This window comes from Centropristis striata, chromosome 16 (genome assembly GCF_030273125.1).
Source record: "Centropristis striata isolate RG_2023a ecotype Rhode Island chromosome 16, C.striata_1.0, whole genome shotgun sequence".
NCBI lineage: Eukaryota > Metazoa > Chordata > Actinopteri > Perciformes > Serranidae > Centropristis > Centropristis striata.
The window spans coordinates 29,136,166-29,159,896 of NC_081532.1; the positions used below are offsets into that span (position 1 = coordinate 29,136,166).

At 37.3% G+C, this 23,731-nt stretch overlaps 1 protein-coding gene and 1 long non-coding RNA gene across 2 annotated transcripts in view; one reads left to right on the forward strand and one right to left on the reverse strand.

Annotated features, from left to right (window-relative positions):
* LOC131988280 (uncharacterized) overlaps positions 1-23,731 on the reverse strand; it is a 53,453-nt gene that overhangs the window by 5,322 nt on the left and 24,400 nt on the right. Inside the window, exons 2-3 of the long non-coding RNA XR_009395870.1 lie at positions 12,656-12,761; positions 5,337-5,366 (exon numbers count right to left, since the gene is read on the reverse strand). This is a non-coding gene — a long non-coding RNA (uncharacterized LOC131988280). The remainder of the gene's footprint in view (positions 1-5,336; positions 5,367-12,655; positions 12,762-23,731) is intronic.
* Positions 136-2,184, forward strand: LOC131988278 (homeobox protein six1b). Its single transcript, XM_059353387.1, has 2 exons — positions 136-711; positions 1,497-2,184. Exons 1-2 carry the CDS (start codon positions 152-154, stop codon positions 1,789-1,791), a joined length of 855 nt encoding a protein of 284 aa, XP_059209370.1. The 5' UTR covers positions 136-151; the 3' UTR covers positions 1,792-2,184.

The window sequence follows — 23,731 nt, forward strand, 5'->3', positions numbered from 1 at the left end:
GAGTGGAGAGGATCGCCTATAGGCCTGTGCTGCACGCGCGGACGGATTGCGCTGGATTGCATTACGACCAGAGAGTAGAAACATTGACAAATAAGCGACAGCTAACGTTTTGGATACGGACGTTTCGGGCGGAGGAGCGAGGTCGGACATCATGTCTATATTACCGTCATTCGGCTTTACGCAGGAGCAAGTGGCGTGCGTCTGCGAGGTGCTGCAGCAGGGAGGGAACCTGGAGAGGCTCGGCCGCTTCCTGTGGTCTCTACCCGCCTGCGATCACCTCCACAAGAACGAGAGCGTCCTCAAAGCCAAGGCGGTGGTGGCCTTTCACCGGGGGAACTTCAGAGAGCTTTACAAGATCCTGGAGAGCCACCAGTTCTCTCCGCACAACCACCCGAAGCTACAGCAGCTGTGGCTGAAGGCGCACTACGTGGAGGCGGAGAAGCTGCGCGGCCGGCCGCTCGGAGCTGTAGGGAAGTACCGGGTGCGGAGGAAATTCCCGTTGCCCCGCACGATATGGGACGGCGAGGAGACCAGCTACTGCTTTAAGGAGAAGTCCAGGGGTGTCCTGAGAGAGTGGTACACGCACAACCCCTACCCGTCCCCGCGGGAAAAGAGAGAGCTGGCCGAGGCCACAGGACTGACCACCACGCAGGTCAGCAACTGGTTCAAAAACAGACGGCAGAGAGACAGAGCCGCGGAGGCCAAGGAGAGGTACGTGGAGCTGCCTTGTATTTATACTAAACATATACTTTGCTTTATTTATTTTTTGTTGCATGTTTCAAAAGCAAATTAAGGTTGGAGCCAGAATGAAATATTACCAAAATATGGCTACAGACAGCAAAGTATAATAAAGTCAGTGTTTGTTCTCACACTGCAAGACAATGGCAGCATAAACACAATTGTATTTCTCATATAAATCATTTTATTTTAACTTGAAGTTTGGGATTGTTATTATATATTTTTTTCATTTTCAATTATAATTCTAGTCCCCAAATCAGACACGTCCTAAACAGTGATAGTGGGTAAACAGAAGCGTGTTGTTGACAAATGTTTTATAAACTGCCCCGTTTGACTTGAGCCTTAATTATAACATATGGAATCATAAAAACACACACACATGTGAAATGACGATATTGTCTAGTTTAATAATGTTGAATTTTTTATATATTTTTTAAAAAGCAATATTGTGACGTTTTTTGGGAAATGTTCTACTTTTGAGATATTTATCAAAGGTCAGATTGATGGAGTAAAACACCGCACAGAACACGTGGTTTAAAGGGAAATATCATCCAACATGAAGAGAAATAAAACTTAAAAAATAAATACAGATAAAGCAAATAACTTCCATTTTCCTCAAGGCCTAGTGCTACAACAGTTTTGGTATTACTGCAAATATAACTATGGCTGCCTTTTTCATTTTTATCGTCAACACACAGATTTGATGCCTAATTCTTGTAGAATGTGCGGCTCATTTCCGTCTTGTTGTCTTTTTCCAGAGAGAACAGTGAAAACAGCAACGCAGGCGGCAACAAACAGAACCAGCTGTCCCCGCTGGACGGAGGGAAGTCTCTCATGTCCAGCTCGGAGGACGAGTTTTCTCCCCCTCAGAGCCCCGACCAGAACTCAGCGCTTTTGCTCCAGGGCAACATGAACCACCCCGGGGCCTCCTCGTACCCCATGTCCGGCCTGGGGCCCCCACAGCCGGTGCACAGCATGCACGGACACCCGCACCAGCTGCAGGACTCCTTGTTGGGACCTCTAACCTCCAGCCTTGTGGATTTGGGCTCTTAAAGAGGCTGCCAGATGATTTTATTTTACAACAAGAAAAAAAGAAGACTGAGTACATGTATGAAATAACACTATAGTAGCCTACCTTATAATATAGACTGACTTGTCTGTCGTTAAATTTGGTTAGAACAAAATTCCTTTATGCGCTTAACCTGTATTATCCCCACACACAGGAGCTTCTTTTTTCATCTCCTGCACATGAAAACACACAGACAAGGGCCTGTGTGAAACTCTTAACTCAACCAAACACTTAACTGGACTGCCCATTTGCTTAATTTATGAGATTTTGTTGAGATAAAAGAATTATAGCAACCTCCTGCGATGGAAACTAAGAGGTTTTCATTAGAGTCATGGTAATTAGTTTCCAATAAAACAAAACTAATGCATTTGTCTCTGTGTTATTTGTGTATTTTAGAGAAAAAATAGAAATTAATGTATTTGGCCCTCAAACTAAATGAAACGTGACTATAATCATTGTTATTAATTAATCGCGAATTTAATTCTTATTGTTGTAATAATTTAATATTTTGTTGACCTATTTAAATCTATATTTGCCTGCTGCTTAGGATGAGTAAAATGATCAGATCAACGCTGGTGGGATATGAATCTCTTATTATTATTATTATTATTATTATGATTATTATGAGTCATTTTAAAGATTAAAGCCTGCTCTGCGGGTTTCTTTGCTTTTCAACAATAATAATTGGAAACACAGAATTCAAACACAGAGTCATAAAGGGAAATGTAATTATACAAATGTGAGTCAACATGAGCAGCTGTGTGACAGGAGGCTGTTGTGTACGCATCAAGCAGCTCTGGTTCCTTTGTGTCTGCTGCCTAATTCATGTTTGGCCAAAAGGAGAAAGTTTTTTTTTCCTTCTTTTTCGTCATTTCTTTTTTCTTTTTTTTTTACTCCGAGTGCTGCGGATCATTGGCTTTTTGTTGCCGTGTTTTCTTTGCTCTCTCTGAGAGTTTGTTCTGTCGGTTCCGGGCCATGGGAAAGAGCCACCACTCAACCTCTTTATATACCAGCTCTGGATGCTCTGACACAAACATGGAAATATCCCATAAGTCCACAGCCTGATGACATCAATATAGATGCTCTGTAAACAAAACTAAACAAAATTAAAAATGTAAAGATAGGAGCTTTACTCCTCTGGAGTCCATCCATTGACCAGTGAGCAATCTACAGTAACTTTATTTATATCATATATAGCCAAGGGAATTTAGAGTGCTGTTATATGTGTGAATTATTCATATGTTTACAGATTTATAGTCGAAAACTGTACATGTAAATAGACAAATTAATTGTTTTATTTTTTTCATTACACATTATATAATATTTTTCACAATCTAGAACTGCTCTAAAATAATGATAGTGATGGCTACATATATGGGGGCGCTTTTGTCATGTTTTTTTGTCTTGTGGGTCCCTGGCAGCTGTACACATTGATAAAAAATGAATAGTCACAGTCATAGACTAGTAGCTGAAGAAATAATATCATGCATGTGACATGAGGACACTTTAAAAAGCTTAAAAGCTGCAAAAATAAATGCACAGGAAGTCTGTATGATCAGCCTAAATCAATACTTTAAGAGGTTAGGGGCATGTGGTTTCTAAAATAGATAAGAGCCTGATAGAGGTCATCATAATAATTCCCATAATAAACAACAACAACAATACTAAATAAATAGAGTGATTATTTTTAGGGCTGACTATGAGAATGTGGTGGGCTCTGGTGAGGACAGCTCTGTTGTCCCCCACCCCCTACACTCTTCTTTGGGCTCATGTCAGGGTAAATTGTTTTGAGCAGAGAGCACAGAGGATTTCCTGAGCATAATCTGAAACAGTCGCTGCTAGCATTACTGCCTGATTGCGAAGATTGCAGGGCTGCAGGGCTGCAACGCCCGGCTTCATGGAGGGACCTTGAGGTATTCTGCATCCCAGAGGCCTCCCTCTCTCTCTCTCTCTCTCTGAAGCCCCCAGGTCTACTAAAAACACCAGGGCTGTGCTCCCCATCTATCACCTACTGAGCTCCATATGTTTGTGTTTGAGTGATGTGTCTGTCTGAATGTCCTCAGCAGACCTTCCATCATCCGGCTTTTTGGTCCTCCGTTTTACTTTTTTTAAAATCTCATGTGTGAGAGTGCGGGCTGGAAGAAGTGCTTAGATTATAGTCAAAATTAGTAATGACTTTTAAAAGTAGTCAATATTATGTAAATGTTATGCATTCAAAAATGTATCAAAAAAGTGAAGAAGTAGAAGTAGCAGCTTAATGAAATGTTCTAAAAATTAAAATTAGATTTTTTTTTAATGGAAATGTTCTGTGTAGAAATCTGTCAAAGCGCTTGTCTGAAAAGTGAGTTTTTCTTATCATACTATATCAAGTCTTTAGGCACGTGAGACTACTGTTTTGCCATAAACTCTCATTATAATTCAGAAAAAACAGGAGTCCCATTTGTCCAAAGGCTAGATATATAGAACAATTTAAAAATATATATCTCAGAAACTACAAGGAGCACAATCAAGTATTTCTATGAACTCATAATAACCTGCAGAGCAAAGATATGCACACATATGCAGCGTAAAAAATATGTCATATAGAAAACATCAATAAACAAACTATTTTTTCCTAAATACTGATTTTGGCTGTTACTGAAAGTGAAATTTTTCATGTGACTAAAAAAAAAAAGCAAACTTACACTGATAGATACTTGCCAACGTATTTCTGTTTCAAATTTCAGGACTTGAGACCAATCAGACAAATGTGGCATTTTCCCCTTATCATATTAAGTAAGTTATTTAAGTCTTGGATCAGAAATGTTATTTAATATTTAGGACTTTTCCACTTAATATTATGTGGAAAAGTCCTTTATCATTCTGCGACTGGCTCAATGTGATTTTAGCTACTTTGTGTGGTGCTTGTTTGTTTTATCTGTAACAATGCATCATATTTTGCATTCATTTTAATCTGCAAACTCAGTCTAATGTTTTGCATTAAAACATATCTACAGTATTTCCCTCAGAAATGTAGCAGAGTACACGTTTAAATAGCATAACAAGGAGTTCAAATATCTACATGTTTTTGTAAGCCCCTGAAGCTTGGTTATAAAATATTTCTGTATTTATTTATATGTCAGGAACCATATATAATAACCTCGAATTTCAATTTGTGAAATTAGATGCATCTTACATATATATAGATTTAGCTAAAACTAATTTTCTTCCGCAGTCCAGAGGCAGCTGAATAATAATACAAGCAGCATATACATTACATACAGCAGTTATTATAAAATATTACTTGCAATATTTATATTATATTATACAGATTGTATTTTATGACTGAATATGTAAAAATGAAAGTTAAAGCTAGGTTAAAACACAGTTAGGTATTACTTATTAAGAGTCAAAAACTCATTTTATTATTTGCTTCATCTGGATTGTGTGGGTGTGGTTTAATTAGATTTGATTGACAGCAGCCTGCAAATCCAAGAAAACAACCCAAAACAAAAACTTTTTCGTGCTGGAATAAAATAAGTGACATCACCTTTTTCCAACTGAGCCGCCCTTCTTCAAACTAGTGAGAGACAAAAAAAAAAACAGAAAGCAGAAAATTAGCTGCTCATATATATGTAAACCATCACTTAAACAGCAATACCATGTGATATTTAGCCCTTTAACCTCAGCAAATGTATATAGTAGCTGTATAATAGACTGGTGAGATTGCATCCAGAATTTTAGTTCATGCAAACAGAATGTGACAAATGCATTCTGACAAAATTATTTGGTTTTTGAAAAAACAAAAAACCATATAGAGAATAACTGATATTTTACTATAAATTATAAAGCAGTCAGTTCTAAAATGTCAAATTAAAAGTAGAAAAGTATATTTTTTGCCAAGGACTATTTCAGTTATTGACATTAGAAATGGTTTAACTTGTATGTGGTAGTATTTGAGGATAAAAAAAATGTGCATTCTAACAGGCTGCAGCTAAGTGAATCCCACAGTATCTGGCCGTATGTCACATTCAGCAGAGGTCAGCAGAGAGCAGAGGTGCTGCAGATCGTATATAATTCTTCACACAGCACGTGTCCCTGCCTGGCACACAGTGTAGCTGAATATTCACAAATTAACAAACAGGTGATCACAAAGCCACCAAAGTGACTCCTCATACCTGTTAATCTAATGACAACATGTCCGGCAGGGTACAGACACAGCAAGGATTAAACAGGCTCTGTGCCACATGACAGGGGGAGGCTATCAGAGTCACCTTCAGGATGTGCAAGAGACTAAAATCAATCCAACACGGAAACTCTGACAGTGCTTTTAATCACGCTCCAATCCCTTGCTTCCGAATCCACAGGGACAACGTCTGCAGCCATAAATCTATCTGCTGTATCAGCCGCTGTGTCTTCCCCTCATCAGCTGTGCAACAAGTGCGAGTGGTAGGTAGGCGTGCTCGGGGCCTATAGGCTGCTGGATGACAAAAGCTGGAGGTAACGTCAGCCTGAAGCACGCCGCTGCCAGCAACAACAGCTGCTGATGGCAAACAGAGTCTGAGTCATCAACAGGGCATTTCGTTTCTCATAAGTGGCAGTGGCTCTAAATCAACAGCAGGAAGGGCCCCGACGTGTGCAAATAAACATGGAGAGTAGCCTGCATGAGCCTGCGCCGTGGGCCTCAGCGGGCTCAATGTTTGCTCTGGCATCGGAGTGCATCTCCTATGAGGACAACATCCAAAGATGAGGAACTTTGGGGTTGCCTCTGCATGGTCTGGTGCCTGCAGGTAGCTTTAGCCGGGTGTGAGACAGTCCCAGGTATCCATAACCACAGGCTGTATGAGGGGTGTGTGTCAGAGAGGGGAGGGGGAGTGGGGGGCAGGCGGGTGATGAGGGACAAAAGGATCTTTTCAGGTCTGCCTCAGAGGGGCGGGGTGGTGGTGGTGTGTGTGGGGGGAGAGAGAGATTTTCTTACCAATGATGCATGGATCTGACAATGTTCCTGCCTGGACGTACCCAGAGGCAGATCCAGTGTGTGTGTGTGTGTGTGTGTGTGTGTGTGTGTGTGTGTGTGTGGGCTTGGTCACCCTCACGTGTACCAGACTTGGAGTGTGTATCTGAGAAAATAAAACTGATTAAAGTCAAAGCTTTCCTACATGGCAGTGGCAGGCGTCTGCCAGAGATCAGTGGGATTGTGCTGCTCTGCTCTAAAATAAATGAGCTGATGTAGGAGCCGAGAGCCAAGGACGAGGAAGCCTTGTCGTCCGACAGGAAGCTCCCATGTGGCAGAGCTGAAAGAAATATTTATCTCTTTCTTCCAGTGGGATGAGTGATGCATGACCCAGGGTTCAGACACGAGGAGGAGGAGACTCTGCAGACGATCCCTATAACTATTAGGGTGTTAAATAGCATGTTGTGTGTCAAATGAAGGACAGCATCATATACATTACCTGATGAAAGGGTGGAAATTTCTTATACAAGAGGAAAAAGACAAAAGGACAAGATAAGACGTGTGTGTAATGTCTACGGAAGACGACTTACTTGTATTAGGGGGAAAAATGTGGCCAGAAGGCACAGGCTCATATAACAAACTCTTCCAGAGACAAAACCCAGCTCTGGTTGCTGAGAATCAGATATGTATATTTTTGGAGCTTGGAGAGAAAGATGATAGTGGCATTAGTCTCATATGTTTGATCAGGAAAGTGACTTCAGTCTGGGATGTTTTTCGGGATTCTTTCGTGAGGACTAAACACATTTTCTCTTCAGCCTTTTAAAGGAACTTAAAACAGATCCATCTAACACTACAATATAATAATTTACTGTAGATATAACTTCCATCAGGTGATAGGATTTAAGGTTGTTTGATGAAGAAGTGACAAAGAAAAGTTTGAAAGGAAGATACCTTAAATTAGGGGGCAGGAGCGATTTGTTGTGCCACAATGTTCATTCGTTGATCATTATTAGTTTACAACTGCTAAGTGCTAATTTACAGTAAAGATTTATTAAATTGTACTAAATGAAAATACATTGCAGACCTCCTTTTGTGACCTTTAAAGGTTAAAGCTGGTGTTATCCTATTTTTTGATGTCAACAAATACATTGAAAAGGCTTGTAAATCTTTGAAAAATCACAAATACAGTCAGTGAAAAAAATATTACACCACCCTTAATTTCTTCAATTTCTTGTTCATTTTAATAACTGGTACAACTAAAGGTACATTTGTTTGGGCAAATATAATCATAACAACAAAAATAGCTCATAAGAGTTTCACTTAAGCGCTGATATCTAGACATTTTCCATGGTTTTCCAAGAAATTGAAGAAAACAATGACCTAATATTTTTTTTCCATGACTGTACATAGTTTGTTTTCTGCAAATGTTACTCAAACAGGAATAAATAGAGCATTTAATGGGGACTTTTTTCAGCTGTGGATTGATACACATGTGGAGCTCAGTGAGTATTTACCCAAGCAGGAGGTGTGTACTTTTTAAAGCAGGGGGCAGAAACAGTGTGCAGTGTCCTGCATAAATTAAATTATATAAGTATTGAATGTTTATTCAACAGAAGTTAATTTGAAATGTACTCAGAATATAAATGTGTGATTTACATTTTAGAAATGAGGCCGTTGTTTAATCTGATGTGAGGATGTATTTCAAACTAGAAGGTTTCCAGTTTAATTTTGAATCCCGAAACATGGAAATCAGATAATAAAGTCCAAACAAAGTAAAGGCTGAATACTTTTACTTATTAAGCTTAAAGAAGAAATCTGGTGATATTCTACAGCTTCTTTATTGTCAACAAAGACATCAAACAACAATTCACTGATTTCACTCACAAATCTGTAAAGCCAGAGCCAGATGTGCTATAGAGCTTCGTTGTTGTCCATAAACTACATCAGGGTTTTACACAGTTGCACTGTCCTCTTTCATTAACATTAACACGGTCACTTTAGTTTGTTTGTGTCAGTAGTTTGAGTAATCCACAGCAGGAAGTCGTCCCTCGGAGATGCATTATTTGCTTCTTTTTAAGTAACATTACATATAAAAATACAAGTGCCCAGATATTTTATGCAATTACTTAGCCTTTAGAAATTATGAAACAATATATTTGCAAGTTGCTTTTAAAGATTTAAGTCTTTCAAGGAAGCAGTTTGGGCTGAGAGCTACAGACGGATGGAAGCTCCAATAGTAATGAGTGAAAGTCAGTGGTGGAAGAAGTATTCAGATCCCTTACTTTAGTAAAAGTACTAATACCACACTGTGGAATGTTGCCACTACAAGTAAAAATCCTGCATTCAAAACTTACTGAAGTAAAAGTACAAAAGTATCAGCATCAAAATGTATTTAACATATCAAAGTAAAAGTACTCATTATGCAGAATGGACCCACTCAGATTGTGCTATATATTCCAAATATACTATTGGAGTAATGTTATTGATGCATTTATGCAAGCAATATTTTAATTTTCTCAAGATAGGGCTCAACTACTTTATATACTGTTCTGAGGTTATAATTAAGAAATGTCTAATCACTTTTAATGTATCATGGTTTTTATGCAAAATCTCGACCTGTAAAGTAACTAAAGCTGTCAGCTAAATGTAGTGAAGAAAAAGTACAATATTTGCCTGAAAATGTAGTGGAGTAGAAGTAAATATAATGAGGAAAACTCAAGTAAAGTACGAGTACCTCAATATTGTACTTAAGTACAAGTACTTGAGAAAATGTATTTAGTTACATTCCACCACTGGTAAAAGTTCAATGCTGTATTTCCACTGCATTGTTCTTTTTTTAGTTTTCCATTAGCAAAAAGTTATACCAAATACTTCTTTTAGGACAACTTTGCTTGAGGTTCCAAGTAAGCTGAGTCAATACTAACAGGCCTTTTTTTACTAGCCAAGCTAACATCACCAGCGACAGTTTTTTAATCACTTGACACAGATTTTTAAGCTCCGTATGCTCTGTTGTGTGCTTGAAGAAGCGCAGACGTTCCTGTTTGGTTGCCGATAAAAGGATTCAGCAAGTGTTGATGTCATGGCAGTTTGACATGGCGTTGCTATGGAAAACAGCTGAGAATCCCGCCATCGCTAGGGACTTACTATCTGCAGTGGAAAAACGAACCTGGAACCAAACATGAGCTGGGCCAGACTATTCAGTGGAAATGAGGCAAAAAGGATGGTTGGTTTTGGTCTTTTCTTATTGTTGAAAATAAGAAAATTATAGAATAACGCCAGCTACCCTACTGAAAATATATTTGAAATTCAAATTCAAAGCAACTCAATTACAGTCATGGAAAAAAATATTAGACTACCATTGTTTTCTTCAATTTCTTGTTCATTTTAATTCCTGGTACAACAAAAGGTACATTTGTTTGGACAAATATAATGATAACAAAAATAGCTCATAAGAGCTAATATCTAGCCAATTTTCAAGGTTTTCTTGATAATGATTTTGGTTATTATCAAGAAAACCATGGAAAATGGCTAGATATCAGCTCTTGAAATGAACTCTTATAAACTATTTTTGTTGTTATCGTTATATTTGTCCAAAAACAATGTACATTTAGTTGTACCAGGCATTAAAATGAACAAGAAACTGAAGAAAAAAAGGGTCGTCTAATCATTTTTCCCATGATTGTATATATGAAATTCAAATTGAAATAGCAACTCAATTATAGTTTGTGTTTCAGGCTTGGACATTTATTCTACTGTATCCAGAGATGTGTTATGTACTGAACATTCAAACAGCCTTAATGGCTCCTTTTAAGAAGCCAGACATAACTAGAGCCATAATGACTGGGTTTGGTATCATATTATAGACGTAATTTCACAATGGGATTAATAATTGATCATTCTGCAGACTGTTACCACTACGCTGCTTGTTGTTCTGCTTCCAGCCAAGAAAGTCTAAACACAGACACATCAGTGCTCCAGGCTCAGGGGGCTTCTGGGGAGGGGCCGGGGTGGCAGACACAACAAGAGGAAGTGGTATGGGATATGGGATAATGAAATATACCTCACACTCCCAAGGGGCATCACCTCACCTATCCTGGGGCTCACAAATAGCTCAAGTAACCAAGCCCCCCTCTACTTCACACACATGATCCACACCCCCGCTGTGCCCAAACCACACCACAGCTACCCTGCACCAGAACCCTGCAGCTATGTGCAGTTTGTACTTTATTTGTTTGGCCGACGTTGGAGTGACAGCAGCCCGAATCTGAGCTGCCATCTCGCTCCCCTCGCCCTTCATCTTCATGCTGCAGAGCAAGGAGGATAAAATACCCTTCTTGGTTTCCATGCAGAAAAAAAGAGAAAAATATTCAGGAAATGAAAGTTGTAACACGATCCTCTGTGTGCCAAACGTCTCCCTGAGCAGGGACAAAAGGCCCAGAGAAAAGCTGCTGCTGCTGCGCCTATTTTAGCCCGCAGATGATAGAGGAACAGATAGGGGAAACCGAGAGGAGAGAAGACATGAAATTAAGATGAGTGAGGAATTAGAAATTATTAGGATGCAGTGGGGGGATGAGCTGAAATTATTTCCTCAGACAGTGAAAGAGGAGGAGGTTGCTGCATTGATGAAACTGGAGTGCTCCTGCACAGAGCCCCACATCCCACAGATATTCATGCACCAAGCAAAATAAACTTCCCATTCCGGCTCTGCAGTATGTTTTCCAGCGGGCCTCTCCTGAGAGAAAGCCTTCATGACTCCTCATTCGGTGCTCATGTCCCAGTCGAGTGTATCCAAGACAGAGATCAGGGTAAAATAACACATTCTAACTGCTCTTCCACATTCATAAATGAAGCAGACAGAGAGAAAGCTTCTTTCTCTTTTCTGCTGTTCTTTCTTGTAACAATTGTGTGTGCCAGGGGCTGATCACCAGGTCATCCTGGCAGCAGGAGGGAGAGGGAAATGCTCCGCTGGTCCTCTCAGTGCTGACTGGTGCATTTGCAGCATGGTGTCAGCGGCCGGTGGTAATTACCAGGCTCTCTCTGAGTTACCGCTACACCAATGTGCCACCGGCTCTGGTATGCCAGCTAAGCTCTGTTATTAGGCACAGAGCTGCCACTGGACAGTAGGCGCTCCTTCAGCACACACACACACACACACACACAGTGAATCTGTCTATGGATCTATCTATCTATCTGTCTGTCTGTCTGTCTGTCTGTCTGTCTGTCTTTCAGTTTCTTGTTCATTTTAATGCCTGGTACAACTAAAGGTACAATTGTTTGGACAAATATGATGATAACAAAAATAGCTAATATGAGTTTAATTTAAGAGCTGATTTCTCTTATATCAAGACATTTTCCATGTTTTTTCTTGATAATAACCAAAATCATTATCAAGAAAACCGTGGAAAATGGAACACTTTTTCACATATTCACCAAAACAAAACAAAACAAAACACCATGAGCATGCAGACCTAGAATGAACAAAATAAACCATCACATAAGCAGAATATAAACTTCTATTAATGTTTGCATTGTTGTATATTGCCAAATCTGTCTGCTACTTATGTGTTTTACAGGACTTTTTCATCACTTTGTTGTTATAACAGTTATATCCTTCTGACCTTTATATATGTATGTATGTATGTATGTATGTATGTATGTATGTATGTATGTATGTATGTATGTATGTATCTATCTATCCATCCATCCTGTCTGCATAATGAATGATTGTTACTGCCTACAAACTACAGGCTGCAGTGCTAGATTAGTAGGATCTTTTGTCATATGGGGGGAACGTGTTTATCACATGTGGCAGCTATAATCACACACAGAAGAGCTGTCATCTTGCTCCACCAAAACGACCGACATGTCTTTATTAAGGCTGCATTTTGGGAAAACATTTGTGTAAATCCACTCACCCATCAAAGAAGTAGCAGAAAAGAAGAAGCCTTCTCATCATCTTCCTACTGTATGTTTTCAAACAGACTGGTGTCGGCTGCAGGAGACGTCTTTTTTAGACAAAACCTGAGAGATAAGAAGCAGATCAGTTGTATCATATTTAGACCTGAAGATTTAGAAGTTAGATCTACATTCAGCAGCACATTGATTTTACTGGAATACTTTGCTTCACTTTAATTATATTAAGACATTTCAATAATTGGGTCTTCAAAAGTAATGCCCATTTAACCAAAGACACTTTAAACATTATTAAAACCCCAAATGTTATTTTTTTTTATTGATAAAACAATATTGATAAGAATAAATAACATTAAGAAAAGCCACATGTTCCAAGCAGTATGGATTAAATTCATTTTTTCCCCGTTTCTTTTGCATAAATCTCAAATGGATGTCATTATTCTCAATATCACAGTGCAATATTCTCATTTCACATGCTCATTTTCTCATGCATTTTGTCTTGCTTTCATGCAGAAGAAATGCTGTCATAAAACGACCTACAACACACTTTTTCACATATACACCAAAACAAAACAAAACACCATGAGCATGCAGACCTAGAATGAACTAAATAAACCATAACATAAACAGAGTATAAACTTCTATTAATGTTTGAATTGTTGTATATTATTCTTGCCAAACCTGTCTGCTAGTTATGTGTTTTACTGGACTTTTTCATCACTTTGTTGTTATTACAGTTATGTCCTTCTAAACCTGTATGAATGTCAATTCAGGGCATCGGTAAAAGAGCTTAATGTTCAGTCATTGGTGGAAAAAAGTATTCAGATCCTTACTTAAGTAAAAGTACTAATACCACACTGTGAAATTACTCCACTACAAGTAAAAGTCCTGCATTCAAAACTTACTGGAGTAAAAGTACAAAAGTATCAGCATCAAAATGTACTTAAAGTATCAAAAGTAAAAGTACTCGTTTTGCAGAATGGACCCACTCACATTGTTTAATATATTCTAAATATATTAATACATTATTTGTATTGTTGCATTTATGTAAGCAGTGTTTGGATTTTATAAAGATAAGGCTCATTTTAACCACTTCATATACTGTTATGTTTACATTATGAGGTTTCATTTATATAAATGCATAATCATTTTAAATGTATCATGACTTTTATGTTAAATATTGACCCGAAAAGTAACTAAAGCTGTCAGCTAAATGTAGTGGAGTAAAAAGTACAATATTTGCCTCAAAATGTAGTAGGGTTAGGGTTAGAAGTAGAAGTAGAAGTATAAAGTTTCATGAAATAAAAATACTCAAGTAAAGTACAAATATCACAATATTGTACTTAAGAACAGTACTTGAGTAAATGTACTTAGTTACTTTCCATTACAGTCAGTCAAATTGTTCAGTCAATTTGCAATGAATAAACAATCGCTGATGATGAAACTGATACAGTGCTATGCAGAGAATTGAGGCATGACCAGGAGGAAAACACCAAAATAACACACTTGTTGACAACAACAGTGTCTTTTCTAGAGAAGTGGCTCCGACATGCAGATTATAGTAGATGCAAACTAAGATCCTATCAACAATAAAGAAAAGTGTGTCAAGCATTTTATAAGAAGTGCAGTAATATTGTGGCATGGTGTGATGCATTATAAAGCGGTGTTGCGGTCGTGTGTAAGATAAGGATGAGCTGATAATCAGGCAGGTATTTCAGTTCAATGACAGTGGGACTCTTTGGACTTTCTGCAGCTCCCACATGAAGGGCAGGCGAGAGTCACTCTCTCCGCCTCAGAGTTTGGCAGGTTTATAACTCTGACCCAAGAGCGGGACTGAGAAAGGCTCAAGGTGCTGAACTTAAACTTGGCGACAGCTGCAGAAACTGGAGACCAGAGAGTATAAATATAGACCCTTAAAAATCCCAACTGGTGCCCTTGCCCCTGCCTCAACACTTTCTTACACATGTACGTTCACACCCTCCACTCAGTAATGCTGTACGCTCATTTACACTAAGGTCCAAATTTACTTGTTGTGTACCTGTAGCTTGTTTGTGTATATATTTGTACAGTGAAAAATGTATTTAAAGAGATATTTGTACAGTTCAATATTATCCTAATTCTCTCATTAAATGGAGCCTGAGTGGAGGCCTGAAATAAGCCAAAATAAAAAAAAATAAGTAAAGGAAAACAACATATACTTTGTCCTCTCAGGCCAGTGTCTTCTGCATGGCAATAAAAAAGTGATTAAAGGTTTAGTTGACTACGTAGGCTTTCTGTTGATATAGTGATAAGGAAGTGTACAAAATCTGCAGCTGTAGCGCCACTGAGCTGTCTCCTCTCTACTGTGGATCTTGTGCACCATCCAGCGGTCAAAGGTTGGTACTACAGGTAAGGACAATACTCACTGATGTGAACTGTGAGAAAGTGTTTTTCTCTCTACTTAGGTACAGTAGCGGTTCTAGACTAATTTTACTCTGGGGGCCAAGGAGGGGCCCGTGTTTAATCAGAGGGGCACATTAAAAACGACAAAGAGGATATCTAAGCAATCAAAACCCTTATTTAAGCTTATTTAAACATCTTATTTAAGTATATTCGGAAGATTAGATATAAATATATTGATTGAAACAATGAGATTACCAACAATTACAATTATTTTTGTAAGAAAATGACATTTCACATTTTTGTGCACAATTACTTATTTTGAAAGTGCAGTGCAGTGAGAATAATCTTTTTTATATATACACTTTGTGCTTTTATTGCACAATTCAACTATTATACAATGTACACATTCTGGGTTCCTTTTGTGTACAATGAGATATTGTTTGAACAAAAATTAGGTAAGAATTGTTCCGTCGTTCATCGTTATAAATTGATCATTTTGTAATTAATTTGACACAGGGGCCACAGCAGGGGCCAAAGGCTTCTTCACAAGGGCAGTGGCCCCTGGAGGCCCCTGTGTAGAACCACCACTGCTTAGGTAAGCTAGCTACCAATACTAGAGTCAACTTGTCTTATTCAGCCTTTAAAAGCCTATATGATATTTATGTAGTTATTGTTCAGTTATTGTTATTGTTACTGAGTGACCGATATAGTAGCTGAGCCCTGAATTTAAAAATGGTATTTTTGTGATTTAAAAAAATCAATGGAGAAAGAAAGAATCTCAACTAAAAATTTAAAAAAGATTTAAAAAAGGCAATACAAATTATTTGAAAAGCACATAAAATAATAAAATTACCTATTTAAATAAGGTATAAATAAATCATGTAAAAATGCATCTCAAATCACTTTGGTAAAGTCAGTCATTTCTTTAAGATAACAAGGAAAAACATTTAATCTGAAACATATGTATGCAGCTGGACATACATGTAGCCACATTTAAGAATTACAAAACAAATAAATAAAACAAAAATAATTACTCTATGTGTTCATAGATAAAAAATGTTAATTCATTCTTTTTTTTAATGTATACCCACATAAAAGATTTAGGACCCCCATGTGTTTCAGTTCAGCAGAAACATGTTTGCACGCTGATGAGTGAGCCAAAGGAAAAAGCATAATTTTTAAATGACAGATCTTTACTCATATCTGAATGAAATATTACAAGGCTCTATAGGTAGTCTCTTTTTTTAGTCAATGTCTCTATCTAGTGGCCAGAAACTGTACTGCGCCTACTGACCTGAGAGAAAGTCACATTATTCCCTTTATGGGCTTGTTTAGGGTAATTGCTCCTAATTGGTACTTCAATGTAAAATAGAATATATTTTTTCAACTGATAAAATATGATGTGCTCTTTACATTTGACTTTTAATCAGCAATCTCAATAGCAAAGTTATAGCAATATCACATTAAGGCCTAATGGCCTAAGATCGTTACAGATCCCTGTGTGGAAATCAGTTTCTGGAATTATTAATTAACTGCAAATTTATTTGGTGATATGAAGTCCTACAGCACAGTATGAACTGAATTGGTGAGGCCTTCAAGGGACTGTGCTGTATTTTATAGTAATCTTATCTTCAGGCATTAACTTGTAAAGGGGCCTTGTGTCAAAGTCTTTTTGTTATAATTAAGGCTGTGTATAAAAAAAAATGATCAGTACCGAAACCATCCAGCAGCAACTAGTATCGAAACGCATCCAGTCAAATCATAACTGCATTCAATCTTTGTGTATCCAGATCTTGAAAAAAAAGTATTTTTGTTTGGTTTTGCTTGCCACCAATCACCACAAGCATTCTTTGATTTAATGAGGGATTGGCACACTGCTGCAGCAGCTACCATCCATAGTCCATGGTGTTGTGAAGAGTTCAGCATTGTTTTGAACAAAATAGGAAATAAAGATATGAAAAAAAAAATGAAGCACTTTACTGGTATTGGTATCACTTTAAGGGTATGGTGTTAGAGGTGTGAATCAGCAGAGGCCCCACAAAACTATTTTATTCCGATACTTGAGTCAAGATACGATATTATTGCGATTTTAAGCATTTTGCGATATGGTGAGCATTGTGATTCAATATATTGTGATTTAACTTATTAACTGCATTTTGTGTCCACAAAATTAAATTCAATCAAAAATTGTTTTGTCAAATAAGAGAAAATTCTCAGTCTATTCATCTCACTTCAGTCTTTTTATTTCTCCACAATGAGAGTCAAACCCACAGACTGACCAACAAAGTATTCCGTCAAACTGAACTGAACTGATATCAAACAACTGCAGCATTTTATCAAACTCTCCTCAACTTTAAGCTTCACTGCTCTAAATTTTTATGAATGAAACTTAAAAAAGCCTAACTTTGCAGCGCTATTTCGACAACTTCCCAACATGATATCCTGGCGCACATGGTGCCTGTAGACTCCTTAAATCTTCTAGTTTCATATGATACCCATTTCTCTGTACAGGCACATCTAAAAAAAATAGAATATCATGAAAAAGTTCAATATTTTTGTCAGTCATTTCAGAAAGTGAAACTCATACATTATATAGATTCATTACACGTAGAGTGAAATATTTCAAGCCTGTTTTTCTTGTAATTTTGATGATTCTGGCTTAGAGATAATGAAAACACAAAACTCAGTGTCTCAGAAAATTTGAATATTGTGAAAAAGTTCAATATGTGAGTTTACAGTCAGTGGTGGTTTGGGGCCATGTCCTCTGCTGCTGTTGGTCCACTGTGTTTTCTGAAGTCCACAGTCAACATAGCAGCCATCTAGCAGGACATAGTAGAGTCTTCATGCTTCCACAAGCTCTTTGGAGATGCTGCTTTCATTCTCCAGCAGGACTTGGCACCTGGCCACACTGGTAAAGGTACCAAAAGCTGCTTCAGTGACCATGGTGTTACTGGGCTGGACTGGCCAGCAAACTGGGCTGACCTGAACCCCATAGGAGTCTATGGGCTGACCTGAAGGACGATATCAGACGATATCAGCAACATGGTGCTGTAGGCTGATCTCCTCCATGCCACCAAGTATTAATGCACTAATTCATGCAAAAGGAGCCCAAGTATCCAACCAAGTATTGATGTATAGAAATGAACATACTTCTCAGAAGCCTGACATGTTTAAAATATCCTCTTCTTTATTGATCTTATGTAATATTCTAAATTTCTGAGACACTAGTTTTGTGTTTTCATTATCTGTAAACCCTAATCATCAAAATTACAAGAAATACAGGCTTGACATATTTCACTCTGTGTGTAACGAATCTATATAATATACGAGTTTCACTTTCTGAAATAATTGACAAAAATATTTAACTTTTTTACGATATCCTAATTTTTTTAGATGTACCTGTATTCCTTAAAGTGAGAGAAAAACAAAAACAGCAAAAGTACTGACGGCCATCAGAAAACTAAATATCGATACTTGGCGGCCATGAATCAATAACATTGCCACGCAAAATATTGTGATACTATGCTGCATCGATTTCCCCCATCCTCTAACTGGTGTTGGTATGGGTACTGAAATTCTTGGAAACAATAACAGGCTGTAATAAAAGCGTTATAAAAGGCCTTTTTCACAGCAGATATGCTAACTTGCCATAGCAGGAAAAGTACAGGTGCCACTAATAATATTAACAATGTATCTGTTATATTTAAGTGTCCCAATAGGTGATTCATTGATTTTATTCACGCCTGTCAAAATGTCCTTTGTGAGCATGGGCAATGTCTTTAAATCTTCATATTCTTACATAAATGTCTGTCTATCTGAGGAATAATTGCAAACTGCAGACAGGAACAGAGGGGGAAGCTGGGTAAAAGGCTGTGGGGCCCCCTAGTGGTTTAATCTGGCCCTTGATCTGGATCAACTACATTGCTTGAGAGGGGTTAAAGGAAGTCTTTTAAAGAATAATAATAATAATAATAATAATAGGCCTGACTCCCTTATGAATGGTTCGTACTTATTCCTACAGAAAGTTATGCACTGGATTTCTACGCTATACCACAAAAACGAATGTGCTCATATTTTGTCACTAGCGCCTGTCAAAACAAAGGCCACTTACAGCTCCAATAAGAGGCGGAGGATCCTGACTGACATTAGTCCTCTTTGTGTGAGCAGAGCAGCCTGATGATGTGAATGCTGGCTGACTTCACATAATTGCCTCACATTGTCTGCATTGTATCTGCTCACAAACAGCGGAGTTGTTGTGTGCAGAGGGGCCAAGGTTGGAGCAATGCATCAATTGATTGTATGAGCTGAGGCCGATCAATTTCTGTTAAGTCAAGTTACGGAGGCCTCCTGAAGGTATAACCTGCTGAACTACAGCCATTGTTAGAATATGATCAATAGGCAGTCTTATATGTGACTTCCTTACATATGGGCCTATTAAATGCTCCGATAATGTGACCAAAAAAAGCCATGATTGACCCCGTCTTTGCATTGCCATTATGTAGTACTGTATGAGGTTCCTGAAATATACTTATACTAATAATTATATGCCTATATGACATCAATTTGTACTTTGAATGTACAAAAAATACATTGCCAATGAATGTTAGGTTACAAAATACAACATTTGTCCAATTTAAAGTGAGAATAAAGCATTTCCCGTCCTCCATCCAAAAACAAATAGAGACAGATCATTTGGTTGGTTGAAAGAATACAGAGAGTGTTAACATCTCTAATATAATTACAGAAACATACATATTGGACTTTTATAATATTAATTATGGGTCTTCACATTGCATCCTACTAGGGCAGATTAATATCAAACAAGCTGGATTTGACAGGTAAATAATACTCACTGTCAACTAGTGTTGGTAAGTAACTAAGTACATTTACTCAAATACTGTACTTAAGTATAATTTTGAGGTACTTGTTCTTTACTTGAGTATTTCCATTTTATGTAACTTTATACTTCTACTCCACTACATTTAACTGACAGTTTTAGTTACTTTTCAGGTTGAGATTTAACATGAAAAACATGGTACATTTAAAGTGATTTAAATGCATCAATAATAATAATCTAATAATATATTTAGAAGATATAAATCAATCTGAGTGGGTCCATTCTGCATAACGAGTACTTTTACTTTTGATACTTTAAGTACATTTTGATGCTGATACTTTTGTACTTTTACTTACTTAAGTAACAGATCTGAATACTTTTTCCACCACTGCCCCTTTAATAAACCTTCACCTTTAGTGAAAGTGGGTCACTTTTGAGCCTTATGATAAGTGGTGTGTACAGAAAGTTAAGGCAGCACATGGGATAAATCAGCATAATAATAATAATGACTGTTTAAAAGGAGATGTTAAACAATTACATGTTAGTGTGATCTTTGAGTGTCCACATACTTTTGGCCATGTAATGTCTGATAGTTTGATATGATTTTGTCTGTTTTATTTTGTTCAAATGGGTTAAAGAACCAGTATTATAAATTAATATTATTATTAGTAGTAGTGGTGGTAGTATTATAATTTGGCTCTGCAGGAGATAGAGGGAGGTGATGAAGCAGTCCATATTGTACACAGAGTTTATAGCATAAAAAATACGGTATCCCATGAGGTCTTCACCCAGAAAATATCAAGAATTATCTTGTAAAATATGGAACAGGTTATTGATGAATTAGGTAATTAGGTAGGTAGACAATTATGAAAGGATATAGGGTTTTACGAAAGTATAACAGGACAGGTGAGGCTAAATAGGTAAATGAATGTGACGTGGATTCAAACGTCTTAATGAGTGATGGAATTAATTCATTAATTTGTTTCTCCTAAATTCCAATTATTATTCTTGTCTTTTACAGATTAGAGCTCCAGGAAACACATGTCATCAGCTAAACACTGTTTTAAGGTGAAAAAGGTTACTGAGTTCCAGACACAGTTTGAAGAAAAAAAGCCTGAATCTGATATCAAACTTCATCTTCAGGATTTAAATTGTTAGGAAAGCTACAAGTGTTGTGCCTTTAACATTCCCTCATGCAGATCAATGTGAGACATAACAGCCAGCAGGGGGCGTCACCGGTCTGCAGTTTATACTCTCCACGATTCTGTGATGCCTTCAGGAGATGAAGCAGCCACAAACCATAAATGAGATTGTTTCTTTCTCTTTGAGAATAGAACAGCCTTCATGGGAAGGAAGAAAATCGTCCGGGTTACAATAACTCACACAAAAGCCTTGAAATAGCTGCATTTCCAAGGTTGGGAAACACTGATAGGCAATAGCAGCTTTTTAAATGAAAATTTTGATATAAATTCACGGTCTTTCACACAATGAGATGACCGAGAATCGCCCCTGTTTATTTCTTTGGTCCACAGAACAAACTATTTTGATGGCAAGTTTTTTCAAAAGGTCACCTGGTGAGCTCAGGTTTAACCTTGGAAATAAACAAGCAATTGGGATTAAAAAAAAGAAGTTGTTGCAGTGTGAATGGGATGGAGAGTGCTTCGGTTGAAAAAAAGAAGAGGGGAGAGAACAAAAGCGCTGCTGAAAAGGACAAGTTTCCCCTTCTGAGTGACCTCGGCCACTTCAGGAGGCATGCTGAGAGGGAAACGTGTGACAGCGTAACAGTTTCCCTGTTAGCCCTGTTACTTTTTATTATTGCTGCTATCATTATCATTATTAGAATCCAACAATATGGTTTTATTCTCTGCATGTGAAAACATGAAGGTTAGAAAGCCCAGATAGAGAACTTTAGAGGCTGGCAGTAAATTATAAAGGACAAAGCAAAGAGAGCTCAGGGAGTTATGGAACAACTCAGATCTTTAACTTAAGCGAGAGTCGCAGTAGCACAGTGTAGAAATACTGTGTTAGAAATCAAGTCTGCATTTAAAATTGTAGCATTAGCATCTAATAAAGCACCAAAAGCACACATATTCATATGCAGAATGCCCCCCCTGCAAGATATTGATCCACTATTAACCATGTAAGTATATGTTGCAGCATTTTAACTTCATAAAAATCTATAAAAAATATATCATGATTTATTAGCTGATTATATACTCAGTGGACAGTTTTTAGATACACATGATACACCGGTAGCACAATTAAAACACTAACAATGTTCAGTCTTTGTGAAAATTAAATTCTATAATAATAATAATTATTATTATTAACGTTATAGTTAAAGGTGGTATTGTTCTATATAGGTGCTATTAATTGTCTGTACTCCCTTTTCACATAAATAAAATGTGGACGGGCCAGAACATCAGAACCACATCTCAATATAAAGTCGTCCAGCACAACAAGAACACAACACTAATATGAACTTGATGCTAAAACACATGACTGAATTAAAAAAAACTGTGTGTGGCAGTGTCAAAGACTGAACATTATAGGCTCCATACACTTTGGATTGCATCAGACTGAACAGGTGTACCTAATAAATTGATCACTGAGTGTATAAAATCTACAAAAACATCTCTCTCAGCTATGAGAGTGAGAAGTGCAATGTTTGCCTCAGAAATGAAGTGTATGAAGTAGTACATGCTTAACATTCAAGTACTTAAACATTGTACTTTACATTCCACAACTGGAATCTGTAAACAGAAATGAATCCAAACAAAGCCTCTCCACCAGATTCATCTGATTAATGTTACGGATTATTTACAACACCAGTGGCTGGGTTTATGACACTGAGCTGGAAGGCCTTCGTAGATGCAGGTAAGGTTAGGTGTCTGCAGCCACATCACACTATTAAAAATTAAAAATAAACGGTAAAAAGAAAAAAAAAACAGTCTGGCAGCAAAGGTTGCCAAACAACAAACATCAAATAACCGTATAACTAACGTATAAATAACCGTTATTTTATTGATTTAAAAAATAAAGTATTTACAACCTTTGCTGCAAGACCTTTTCCCATTTTTATGATTTTTTAGACTTTTTTTACGTGTTATTTTAAATTCTACTGTAAAAAAAAAAATGAAATTTTACATTTAACATGATGCAATATGATGCATATTTTTTTCTTACATAGAATCCACTGTAGTTTAATATTCAAGACCATTAAGTAATTGAATAATCCTCTAAAAAAAATCTTCAATGTCCAATTATATTAATTTACAGATTTAAACTTGAATTTTATAGTTACCATTTGTAATAAAAGTAATTTAGTTGTTTTTTTTTAATGGTATTTGCACTTCATATCTAAAAAACAAGAAAAACCTTGTAAATTTCTTTAAAATAAAACTCTTCTGCACTTTTTTTTACAGCGTAGAACACTGAGCCCAAGTGTATTTAACTTATTGTCTGCCATTATGTCCTTGTACATTCCGGAAGCCATATGTTGAGCTATACCAATACGAGTAGGTGTTTGAACGGCAAACCAAGGACCTTTTCTTTTTTATACATTATTATTTTGTGCATCATACTTTAAACGAGAAAAATTGCTCGGCTAATGGCCTAGTACGCAGTATTTGTTTTATGGATACAGAGAGCAGGTGTTCTGCAGGTAAAAGACCGCTCAGCTGTTACATGCATTCAATAGTCTGGCTGCTGAATATGTTAAATAAATAAATCACATATTGCGGGGGCTGACGGATAAAGCAGGGTGGCGATAAAAGAAACACAACTGAGGTTAAAAAGTGGAACTCAGCAAAACGTGCTGGTTACTTTTCGGAAATTGTGAGATGACACTTAAAGAGTG